Source organism: Globicephala melas, chromosome 17 (genome assembly GCF_963455315.2).
Source record: "Globicephala melas chromosome 17, mGloMel1.2, whole genome shotgun sequence".
In the NCBI taxonomy this organism is placed as follows: Eukaryota; Metazoa; Chordata; class Mammalia; order Artiodactyla; family Delphinidae; genus Globicephala; species Globicephala melas.
Window position 1 is genome coordinate 55,559,095 of NC_083330.1, and position 13,883 is coordinate 55,572,977.

The 13,883-nt window shown below is 33.5% G+C and overlaps 1 protein-coding gene across 2 annotated transcripts in view; it reads right to left on the reverse strand.

Moving 5' to 3' along the window:
• Positions 1-13,883, reverse strand: part of CSMD3 (CUB and Sushi multiple domains 3) — a 1,079,985-nt gene that overhangs the window by 833,342 nt on the left and 232,760 nt on the right. For both annotated transcript variants that reach the window (XM_030875636.2, XM_030875634.2), the window contains exon 4: positions 10,275-10,469. In XM_030875636.2, coding sequence (XP_030731496.1) covers positions 10,275-10,469 — 195 coding nt within the window. The remainder of the gene's footprint in view (positions 1-10,274; positions 10,470-13,883) is intronic.

The window sequence follows — 13,883 nt, forward strand, 5'->3', positions numbered from 1 at the left end:
AGTAATATGTGGCAGAAAGGCAAATCAGCTCATGGATCTAATACCCTTAAAGACAAGTCTTGCAATCTTTGCTCCATCATACTGGACACTACTAAGACAATTTAATCAGGACATTTTCATCCTTTTAATCACACAAATGAACTTTTCAGAACAAGGTTAGGGTACATGAGAAGGTGGTTGAGTGTTGGCCTGATTGTTGATAGAACAGCCTACATTTTCCTGGGAGAGATGAAGAAACAGCAAGTGACCTGAGACACTTGTCAATTTTTCCTTGTAGCCTGACATCACTAGGATTTTGGTAGTCTTTGAGGTGATAAAATAACCCCATTATCAAATGATTTACGCTTCTCTTGCATGTTTATTAAAAGGCATGCAGAAAATGTTTTCCTCATTACTATTAAATACAGCCGTTCACATAAAGAGACCAGATTCCTTTATCTGAAACGATAAGGCTAATGAATGATTTTGTGCCCAGATAACGTTGTCAAGATAGTAATGGAAAGTGTGGTAGAAAAATTCAAAGTTACACTTAATTTATGTGTAACTTTCACATGCACTTTTATTAGTTTGCCCCAGGTTGTGTATACCAAAATGCCATTCTGAATATAGAATATCATTATGAATTTTAGAATGGTTAATCTAGGACTAGCAAATCCATTTCACCTTGTCTGCCAACTGCTCTTAATTTGTAAGAAGTGTTGGGAGCACAGAGTTGAGGACTCTGAGGCCACATTGAAGCTCAGTGAAATAAATGGCGTGGAATGTCTATCAAAGGGAGAAGTGCAGAACAGGTATGTATGCCAGGTATTTTCATTCCAGACTTAGTGCACAGGAATTTGGTTTCACTTTTTATGGAATATTGTTTAGCCCAGCATCAAGCAGTTAAATACCTTTACAAATACTAGCAGATGGTGTTGATAAAGTTCATCATGCTTGTGAACACAAAAACCCTTGCACCATACTCTCTAGGTTGATGAGGCATTCATTTTTTCTTAAACTATCATGGTTAGGGATCACCAAAACAACTCTCTAAAAGCAAAGGTTTCATCAAGGAGAGAAAATGTAAACTCCAGGGAAAGCAATAAGCAGATCACTACAATGTTATCAGCCCCCTGCAAAGTTATAAATTAAAGAATCAGTGTGCTATCAAGTGGCAAAGAGTAGAGGAGGGAAGCCATGGACTGAATAGTCTTTTTTTTTTTTTTCAAAAATGGCAAACACACAAAATCCAAATTCACTATCCCTCTACTCTTTTAAATTTTAATTAAAAAAAAATGGCTAGTGGTAAATTGTTCCTTAGAAAACTAGATCATACACTCTATGAAGTATGACTTCATAGACTCCACCTTTAGCCAGTGAATATTAGTAATACATGAGAACTACTTTTGAGGCTAGAAAGGAAAATTATTGCCTCATTGAAAAAGTTCTTGCTCTATACAGTTTGTATTTTTAGCAAGTCCTCTGTGAAATTTTCTCTTAAAGCACTGTTCCAACCTCAACTCCCTTCCACTCAACTGGGAGAAATTAAGGTCTTCCTTATCAAGGTGCCTAAAATTCCATACATTCTGTTATTAAAGCAATTATCACACATTACTGTAACTACTTGATTACATTACGATCAGTCCCACTAGAACTGGGTTCTTAAAGGCAAGATGTGTTTCTTAATCATATTTTGATCCTCATCACATGAAATAATGCTTTGCACAGAGCAGGCCCTTAATAAATATATTTGAATGAGTAAATGTATTCATCAGTATTATTGATAAAGAGAAAAAAAGGTAAGCTTGGTAAAATGAAATTGAGGAGACAGAATTTCAAAAAAACAATGGGCGCCATTTTTTGATAGATAAAAGCCATAGAGGTTAGAATAGGAGTCAAAGAAAATATGCCTGAAGGGACTTGAAGATGACGAGTAGGGAAGTAGAGTATATGCCCTGGCAAAAACAAACAAAATGGCAACAAAATCAACAACAAAAACAGAAGTGCTGGTTGGAAGTTTAGACTTGGATATGAGTATAAATGATATTATCCATCAAGATTTTATTGACTGTAATTCCTTTTTTTAAAGAGAAGATGGTAACAAGTGCTAAGGAAAAGTGGAAAGATAGAGCTACATAAATAACTTTGTATGTAACTGACACTTTACATATGCTATCATATTAAACTCCAACAGTACTGTGATTTTGGTATTTCTATTAATTCTATTATAGCTAAAGAAATAGTTTCTAAAATAATGTAATTTTTGCTCAAAGGCCCTAGTAGGTAAGTGGAAGAATGAGTATTTAGATTCAGATCTTCCTGACCCCATAGGCTCTTAGCTGAAGGGAAAAAAGGAGCCCCACAAAGGAAATTAACTCTAGGATAGTGTTGGGAATACTCCACTGAAACCTCTTAAAACACTTCTTGGTTTTAAGTACCTTAAAAAGTCCTTTTGATTAAGGGAGTTTTATGCATTTAAAAAATTGACTAAACATTTTTGGACTGATTCACATATAAAACTCCATTTACTATCTTGTTATTAAACATTTTTGAAGAGAGATGCAAATAATTTTGGTGAAGTATCAAAGGGATAACAAGCTAAGGCTTTGGAACCTGACCGAATGGGTTCAAATCTGGCATCCCCCCCACCACACCCCAAATCAGGAAAAATTTCTTCATCAGACTCTAATGTTTCTGTACATCTTGCAAGCAGAGATTCCAACTGTCCTTCTTCTCTTTGTACCAAACTATCTTTTCAAAGGTATTTGTTCTGAAGCTCATGATTCCTCTCCTGTAACAACACATACTACATATGCAGATATCTCATACTCTTCATACATTCTATGGGAACTGGGCTTGGAGAACTGGAACAAACGCTGATGCTCTGTCTCCTGACACTTCTGTGAATAATAAACTCTCCTTTGTTTCTGACCCAAGAGTCTTGTGTCTTCTATCACCATCCAAGAAACTATGGCAGAGAAATCGTTAATTCCAAGTCAAGTAAAATCTCAAACTCTTCATGGTTCTTGACATTTCTTGAGTAACCTTGAACAATTTTTTAAAATTTTTTAGTTTCAGTTTCATACTGTGAAATTTAAAAGTGAGCATGCTTATAAATTTCCTAATATACTATAAATACTTAAGCAAACGATAGTTAATTAGCAGTCATAGAAGTAGATAGGGGTGCCATCAGCATCACTGTGGAACGAGAGATGCTCTCTTTGTTTCTCCTCTTCAAACTACAACCAGTAAAAATCCATAACTCAACAAATATGACTTGGCCCAGCACACCAGGGTGCTGGAGAATTCCACACATTTGTACATGTAAAGGTGGATGGACTGGAATACATAGAGAAGGCAGAATCAGAAGAAAAGCAGAGACAGTGCCTGAGATCCTGAACCCCCAACCACAGCAGCTGAGCGCACAGTCCCAGAGAACCTGGTAGCATCAGGGAAGGAGGCATACATAACTCCAGCCTCCCAGCCACAGTGGCTCACAGGGAACCAGGCAGCAGTGGCAGTTGAGCCTGCAACTGGTCTCTCCATCCATGAAGGTGCCTACCACTGCAGCCCTGCCCATCCACAGCAGTAGCACATGCAAACCTAATAACCCCAGATGCAGTAGAGGCAACCGAGACTCCAGCTCACTCCCTACTCTCCTACTCCCTCCACTGTAGCAGAGCCTGAGACTCAGGAGATCCTGGGCACAGAGTAGGTTCTTGCCATCCCAGTGCCCCAGGTAATGATGCCAGCTACAACAGCATCATTAGCAGCAGCGAGGCACAAGCAGCTACAATGATGGTACAAGGCAATACCTCTAGCAAAGGTGGTAGAGGGTGGAAAGTGCTGATTCTCAAATATAACTACAGGCAGCTCAGGTAAGAGAAACCAAAAACAGTGCTATAGCACAAGCTGCTGAAAAACAAAAGAAAGGCCTCTGACTACTAATCTGTTAAATCATTAGAATCAAGGAAATAAAGAACATTCATCTAAAGAAGAAATGTATCCACTACTTCAAATGTGCCGGCATAAGAACAGCTCATCAAGCCCCATGAAAAACCATGGTAACACAGCATCACGAAAAAGAAAATTCTCCAGAAACCAAACTTAAAGTCACACTTATGGAGAATTATCCAGAATCCGACAGCACATTAAAAGGATCATACAACATGATCAAGTGGGATTTATCTCAGGGATGCAAGGAGTTTTCAATATCCACAAATCAATCAGTTTGATATACCACATTAACAAACTGAATAAAAACCATATGATCATCTCAATAGATGCAGCAAAAACTTTTGATAAAATTCAACATACATTCATAAGAACTATCCAGAAAGTGAACATACAGGGAAAAACCCTCAACATAATAAAGGCCATATATGACAAACACACAGCTAACATCATACTCAATGGTGAAAAGCTGAATACATTCCCGCTAAGATCAGGAACAAGACAAGAATGCCCACTCTTGCCACTTTTATTCCACATAATTTTGGAAGTCCTAGCCACAGCAATCAGAGAAGAAAAGAAAGAAAAGGAATCCAAATTGGAAAGGAAGCTGTAAAACTGTCACTGTTTGCAAATAACATAATACTATACATAGAAAATCCTAAAGATGCTACCAGAAAACTACTAGAGCTCATCAATGAATTCAATAAAGTTGCAGGATACAAAATCAATATACAGAAATCTGTTGCATTTCTATACGCTAACAACAAAATAGCAGAAAGAGAAATTAAGAAAAGAATTCCATTTACCATCACATCAAGAAGAATAAAACACCTACAAATAAACCTACATAAGGAGGCAAAAGACCTGTACTCCAAAAACTGTAAGATGCTGATGAAAGAAAATGAAGACCACACAAGTAGATGGAAAGATATACCATGTTCTTGGATTGGAAGAATCAATATAGTTAAAATGATCATATTACCCAAGGCAATCTACAGATTAAATGCAATACCTATCAAATTACCAATGGCATGTTTCACAGAACTGGAACAAAATTTTTTAAAATCTGTATGGAAACACGAAAGACCCCAAATAGCCGAAACAATCGTGAGAAAGAAGAATGGAGCTGTAGGAATCATGCTCCCTGACTTCAGACTATACTGGAAAGCCACAGTTATCAAAATAGTATGGCACATGCACAAAAACAGACACATAAAAATGACAGAAAGTCCATAAATATTCCCACACATTTATAGTCAATCTACAACAAAGGAGGCAAGAATATACAATGGAGAAAAGACACTCTCTTCAATAAGTGGTGCTGGGAAAACTGGACAGCTACATGTAAATGAATGAAATTAGAACATTCTCTAACACCACATACAGAAATAAACTCAAAGTTGATTAAAGACCCAAATGTAAGACTGGATACTATAAAACTCCTAGAGAAAAACATAGGCAAAACACTCTTTGACATAAAACACAGCAATATTTTATTGGATCTGTCCCCAAGGATAATGGAAACAAATGCAAAAATAAACAAATAGTATCTAGTTAAACTTAAAAGCCTTTACACAGCAAAGGAAACTATAAACAAAATAAAAAGACAACCTATGGACTGGGAGAGAATATTTGCAAACAATGCAACCAACAAGGGGTTAATTTCTAAAATATACAAACAGCTTATACAACTCAATATCAAAAAAACAAACAACCCAGTCAAAAAATGCACAGAAGACTTAAATAGACATTTCTCCAAAGAAGACATACAGATGGCCAACAGGCACATGAAAAGGTGCTCTACCTCACTAATTATTAGAGAAATACATGTCAAAACTACAATGAGGTACCACCTCACACCAGTCAAAATGGCCATCATCAAAAAGTCAACAAATAATAAATGCTGGAGAGGATGTGGAGAAAAGGGTATCCTCCCACACTGTTGGTGGAAATGTAAATTGGTGCAGCCACTGTGGAGAACAGTATGGAGGTTCCATAAGAAACTGAAAATAGATCTACCATATGATCCATCAATCCCACTCCTGGGCATATATCCAGAAAAGATTAAAACTCTAATTTGAAAAGATATATGCACCCTAATGTTCATAGCAGCACTATTTACAAGAGCCAAGACATGAAAGCAACCTTAATGTCCATCAACAGATGAATGGATAAAGCAGACACAGCACACGTATATACATATATATACACACATATATATATATACATACACACACATATATTTATAAAATATTCCATTACACGTATAATGGAATGTTACTCAGCCATAAAAAGGAATGACATAATACCATTTCCAGAAACATGGATAGATCTAGAAATTATCATACTAAGTGAAGTAAGTCAGACAGAGAAAGACAAATATCATACGATATAACTTATACGTGGAATTTTTAAAAAATCATACAAATGAACTTATTTACAAAACAGAATTAGACTCAGAGACAGAATACAAACTTATGATTACCAAAGGGGAAGGGGGGGAGGGATAAATTGGGAAATTGTGAATAACAGATATATAAAATAGATAAACACCAAGGACCTACTGTATAACACAGGGAACTACATTCACTATCTTGCAATAACATATAATGGAAAAGAATATGAAAAAGAATAGACAAGATATAACTGAATCACTTTGCTGTACACCTGAAACACTGTAAATCAACTATACTTCAATAAAAGAAGACTATTTTATTTATGAGATGTTTTATATAAACCTCATGGTAACCATAATACATAAATCTAGAGCAGAGACACAATAAGGAAAGAAAAAAGAAACTGAGAACTATATCATAGAAAATCACCGAAATAAAATGGCAGACAGAAACAATAGAAAAAAAGAAACAGAGATATAGAGCAACCAGAAAAAAAAATGGAAGTACGAATGTAAATGGACTGAATTCACCAATTGAAACACAGAGTGGGTAGACAGAATACAACACAACAGCCAACTATATGCTCTCCAGGAGACTCAGCTCAGCTCTAAAGACAAGCACAGACTCAAAGGGAAGGGATGGAAGATGACACTCTAAGCAAATGGCAGCCAAACGAAAGTGGATGTAGCCATATTCATATGAGACAAAAGAGAATTCAAACCAAAAAATGATAAGGAGACAGATATGGAAATACTATAATGATAAAAGGTACAATTCATCAAGAAGACACAACAGTTATTAATACATATGCCCCTAAAATAGGAGCACCAACATATATAAAATAATTATTAACAGAACTAAGTGAGAAACTGAGAGCAACACAATAATAGTAGGGGATTTTAACATCCCACTTACATCAGTGAATGATGATCCAGAGAGAAAGTCAACAAGGAAACAGTGGTCTTAAATGAAACACTAGATAAAATGGACTTAATAAATTTACAGAACATTACATCCAAATGTGGAACACACAACCTTCTCAAGTGCACATGGAACATCTCAAGGATAGAGCATTTCTTGGAACACACAAAAAAGAGTCTCAGTAATTTAAGAAGACTGAAATCATATCAAACATCTTTTCTGATCACAATAGTATGAAACTAGATATCAATTACAAGAAGAAAGCTAAAAAAATCACAAATATGTGAAACATAAACAGCATGCTACTGAACAACTATTGGATCAATGATGAAATCAAAGGAAGATTAAAAAATACACCTGAAGACAAATGAAAATGAAAATACAACATACCAAAACTTATCAGATGCAGCAAACGTGGTACCAAGAGGGCAGTTTATAGCCAAACAGCCCTACCTCAAGAAATAAGAAAAATATCAAATATACAATCTAACCTAAAAGAACTAGGGAAAAAAAAAAAAAAAAGAACAAATCCCAAACTGAGTAGAAGAAGGGAAGTCATACAGATCAGAGTAGAAATAAATGAAAAGAGACTAAATAGACAATAGAAAAGATCAATGAAATTAAGAGCTGGTTCTTTGAAAAGATAAACCTTTAGATAAACCAATCACTAAGGAAAAAAAAAGAAGAAAGAAGGTGCATATAAATAAAATCTGAAAAGAAAGGGAAGAAGCAACAAAAGATATCACAGAAGTACAAAGGATTATAAAAGAATACTACGAACAGCTATACACTAACAAATTGGACAATCAAGAAGAAATGGATACATTCTTCGAGTCATACAATGTTCCAAGACTAAATCATAAAGAAATAAAAAATTTGAATAGACAACTGATAAGGTAATTAAAACAATGATCAAAAACCTCACAAAAAACAAAATTCCAGATCCAAAACGGCTTTTCAGGTGAATTCTACCAAATATTCAAAGAATATTTAACACCCATTCTTCTCAAATTTTTCCAAAAAATTGAAAAGGAGGAATGCTTCCTAACTCATTTTATGAGGCCAACATTACCCTGATACTAAAACCAGGCAAGTACACACAAGAAAAGGAAATTACAGGCCAACATCTGATGAACATATATGCAAAAATTATGTTACTATTAACGTTACTATTTATGTTACTATTAAAATTATGTTACAACAAATATTACTAAACTGAATAACAACAATGCATTTTAAGAGAGCATACATCATGATCAAGTGGGATTTATTCCTAGAATTAAAGGATGGTTCAACATCTGCAAATCAAGCAATGTGAGATATATATATATATATATACACACACACACACACACACGTATCTGTGTGTGTATATATACGTACACACACACACATATATCACATTAACAAAATGAAAAATAAATATATGTTCCACTCAATAGATACAGACAAAGCATCTGACAAGATTCAACACACATTTATGACAACTCTCAATAAAATAGGTATAGAAAAGAGTATTTCAATGTAATAAATGCCTAGAAGACACAAAGAAATGGAAAGATATTCCACGCTCAGCTCATGGATTAACACTGTTAAAATGTTAGAAGAATTAACATTGGAAGAATTAACACTGTTGAAGCATCCATACTACCTAGACCAATCTACAGATTCAATGAAATCCCTATCAAAATTCCGGCAATATTTTTCACAGAAACTGAACAAAAAGCCCTAAAAATTATATGGAACCACAAAAGACACCGAGTGGCTGAAGCAATTCCAAGGAAAAAGGACAAAACTGGAGATATCACACTGATTTCAAATTACATTACAAAGCTATAATAATCAAAACAGCATGATATTGGCAGAAAAACATACATAGAGCTCAAATGGAGTAGAATTGAGAGCCCAGAAATAAAACTACATATATATGGAAAATTAATTTATGACAAAGCAGCAAAGAACACACAATTGACAAAGGATAGTCTCTGCGGTGAAAGGCACTGTGAAAACTGGACAGCCACGTGCAAAAGAATGAAATTAGACTGCTATTTTATGCCATATACAAAAATCAGCTCAAAATGGATTAAAGACTTGAATATAAGACCCAAAACCATAAAACTCCTAGAAGAAAGCATAGACAGTACACTGTTTGTCATCGATCTTAGCAATATCTTTCTGGATATGTCTCCTAAGGAAAAGGAAACAAAAGCAAAAATAAACAAATGGGGCTACATCGAACTAAAAAGCTTCTGAACAGCAAAGCAAAGGACCAACAAAATGAAAACACAATCTAATGAATGGGAGAAGATATCTGCAAATCCTATAATAAATAAGGGGTTAATAACCAAAATAGAAAAAGAACTCATAAAACTCAACAACAACAACAAAACCTGATCAAAAAATGGGCAGATGACTTGAGATCATGATTTCTCCAGAGAATTTTTTGGGCAAGATTCATGCACGAATTCAGCTAATGTTGAACATGTTCTGTCTTCCAGGCTATGTACTTTGTACCTTTGTCTACATTAGTATATTACTATGTTTTCCCCATAATACAAGTGATCCTTATTAGTATCAATAATAAATTATACAGCATTCTTAATTTCACGAATTCCCATGCTAAACTCTCTACCAGAAATCTTTAAAAGATTCATAGATTCAGTCAGTATTTCAAAATGAAAACAAAATCATGATTTTGACAGCCTAACTAAATTTCTAAGCATCATAAACTCCATGTTTTTCCAGTACAAACATCAAGACACATATATACACAATGTATGTATAAATATGTATAGAAATATAAAAATATAATCCATTGTCTCATTTCACAATGTCCTAAGTATTTTTCTTAATCTTTCATGTACTGTATGTGCTTTTTCTAAGCTTCAGATTTTATAAAAGAAACAAGCACCAAATATGTTTTGCAAATATACTGTCTGATTATCACTCTTATTTTTAAAATATTTTCATTATGTCAAATGAATATTCAGTCAACATAAAAATAAACATTATTTTTTTCTTTACCTCTACAGATGGGAACAGGAAAATCCCATGAGGCTGTATTAACTGAACTGGCTATACAGGTGAGTTGAGGGTGGCCGTCAAGGATATATCCAGTTACACAGCTGTAGCGGATCTTGTCCCCAACATCGAACCTTGTACCATATAGCACACCTTTGGGTGGAACTCCTGGGTTTCCACAAGAGCTACTCTGCAATTCTATAGAAGGGAGGGAAAAGAAGAGTTTACAGTTATTTTAATATATATTTTAACATTTTACATTTATAAAATTATATGTAGATACAGGTGTCTTTTTTTTTTCCTTTTAAGAAGATTTACAGAGAAATGGAAATGTCTGCTATTTCAATTACATAAACAGAGAAGTATGGGAAAGGAATGAAATTTTACTGAATAGATATTAGGTGTCATTCTTCATGCCAGCAAAATTTAGATACTTTATATTGTTTAAGTTTGTGGCTATTTTTTAAATTAGTATTTATTACTCATATTTTACAGATGAAAAGATCAATACCATTTATGTGGCTTCTTCAAAGTTACATTCTACTAACATAATAATATGCAAATCAAGTTTCATCAGTATGCTCTCCATTACTCTGATGCTTCTACTTAACCCCCAACCATGAATATTTATCTGAAAAAAAATATAGTCTGGGTGGAAACTTTTTTTCACTTAAATAAGAAAAATATAGTGCAGCAAAAAATGGACATATTTTTGAAGCTGGAGAGATTGGAATAGAATTCCAGCTCTAATATGTGTTTAACCTGGAGAATACAATGAGAATTATCATAGTAAGTGCATACATTTGTGAAGTTTTAATTAGATCAATACGCAAAATATCTGGAAATTGTCTGATATTCACCTATTGCCCTGTTATTTTATTAGTTGATGCTTAAAAGTATACAAGTATACAAATATAAGAGATTTTTAAAATAATATTCATCTCAGAGAAAAATACATTTTCACTTTAAGTGAAAAAAATAGAAAAAATATAAAGAAATAGCAGAAGTTGGGGAGAATTATTTTTTTCTTATAGTATATTCTGAATTTTCTATTATATTACCTTTACATTATATTACTTTTATACTACAAATAATAATCAATAGAAATACAAACAGTAAGGAATGAATGGACTAAAAGGTATTCCAGTTTGAGTAAAGTCTATGGCTTACTTAATAGTATTATACAAATGTTAATTTCCTAGTTTTGATAACTGTGCTATGGTTACATAAGCAGTTAATATTAAGGAAAGCTGGATAAGAGCATGTATATGGGAACTCTGTACTATTTTCACAATTTACCTGAAAGTCTGAAATTACTGCAAAATAAAAAGGTAAAAAAGACGTCGCAATGCAAAAAAAAAGTATGTTTCCAATTAGTCTTGATATTCATCCTATTTGTTCAGTTAGTATTCCATGCAATATCATTTTACATTAAATCAAATAATTATAAACCACTAATATTGAAAATATCAATAACAATAGTAAGTAAAAATACAATACCAAAATAAAACACTTCATAAAATGTAGATATAACTGTACAAAAGCAATCATAATTTATTGATAATTGGTACAGTAAACAAAGCTGAAATTTTATATTTTTACCCATAATATGCTTATAGTACTTTTGAGAGTGTTTCTTACGTGAATTTTTTTTTCTGTTTAATTTTTCAAGAGTAATGAAAAGAAAAAAATCAATGATGAATTTCCAATGAGATCAATCAGTGAGAAGTGTAATGAGGATTCATAGAACTTGCTCTATATACATTAGAAATGAAGTATATACTTTTAGTTTAAAGCAATTATTTTAGGTTCTCAATCCTAGAAAAGAACTTGACGAATATTAATTAAATATCAATGGTTTCTATAAATAACAGGCAATTTCCTTAAGCTTCCTCACCATTTAATTATACATTATAAACTGATATCTGTAAAATATTTTAAAATATCTGTAACCAAGATTAATGATTTTTAATATCTCACTTTACTATTTCTCAAAGGCATATTTTATAGATTCATTTTCAGTAAAATTTAAAACATATTTATTGTCTATAAATTTTCAGCCATTCTTTACAAAATACTTTTAAAATGAACAGTTTATTTTGAGATAGTTTATTTTTTAGAAAATTCAATTGATTAATAGATGAGATGTTTGCTGTAAGAGATGGTGAGGTTAATAAGTTTTGATGAAATGAGTAAGAATTCAATCCCTTGAATATAGTAATAAAAAAGGAAATACTTTTAATGAAACTACAACTTGTGTCCTTAGATTCAATCCACTCCTTTCCCTCTCACCCCTAAGAAATAATTAAGGTCAGGACTTCAATTATCATGAAGTTATATATCTAGGGGAAAAAGCAGTTTCCAAATTATTTTACAAGAAGTGGTTAGGTGTAGGGATGAAAGGAAGAAAGAAGAAAGCTCTAAATAGTTGCTATACTCAAACTTAACTTTTATTTAAATGAACAAACATGCATTAGCCAGAAAAAAGTACCTAAAGCAAAAGGAAAACATGAAGTCAATCAGTGAATTAATAATAACACTGGTTGGAATTTTAATAGATTACCTAATCTAACCCTTGCCTTATGGCTGAATTATTTCTAAACCAGAAAACAGATAAGAATTTAGCCTGTTTCGAAATGAAACTCAAAGAAGATAATTCCAAAATATATCTGGTTCTCACCTTCAGAAATTCCTGCTTTCATTTGCCCTTGTTCTTTAACCTTCAAAAACAACAACCTACCCATCATTCTCTGTACATTGAGTAACCCAAGAAGACAATTATTAGGATGCTTCACATTCAGGTTTAATAGATCCCAATTCTATAGTCATTGATCATGGATTCTATTTTTTGTGCCCTCCCAACTCTTTAATTTGGGACTTCTCTCTAAGCTGTTTATATCCATTTTAAAACGCAGAGCCAAGAAAGATGTTATATTAACTGGAAGAATTATATAACCCACCATTAAAAAACCTGCTATATTCTGATTGAACATTCACTTTTTTTAATTTTTTTTTTTCTTTGCGGTACACGGGCCTCTCACCATTGTGGCCTCTCCCGTTGCGGAGCATTCGCTCTGGACGCGCAGGCTCAGCGGCCATGGCTCACGGGCCCAGCCGCTCCGCGGCATGTGGGATCTTCCCGGACCGGGGCACGAACCCGTGTCCCCTGCATCGGCAGGCTGACTCTCAACCACTGCACCACCAGGGAAGCCCGAACATTCACTTTTTATTCTTGATTTTTTTAAATAAATAGTGCTGCACATTTGAACTTTTAAATAAAATTAGCTTTTTCATTACTATAAGAATTTTGGAACTAGCTTTAGATTAATTTTTTAAACACTGTTTCTACCAGCTATCAAGAGTTTGAATTTCGGAAAAAAATGAAGATATACGTGGTAGGTCACGTTCAGTAATACAGATTACAAATCATTAATATACATGGTATTTACAAAGTAATATTGTTTATTATGAAATCATTCTTAAAGAAAATAGAGATTTAAGCATAAAATAAGAATTTTCATGTACTTCATTAAATGTACATGCAAGATTACCACATCGTGCTTGTCACTTCAATGTGTTTCTGAAGCAGATGATTAAATCTAAAAGCAGAAT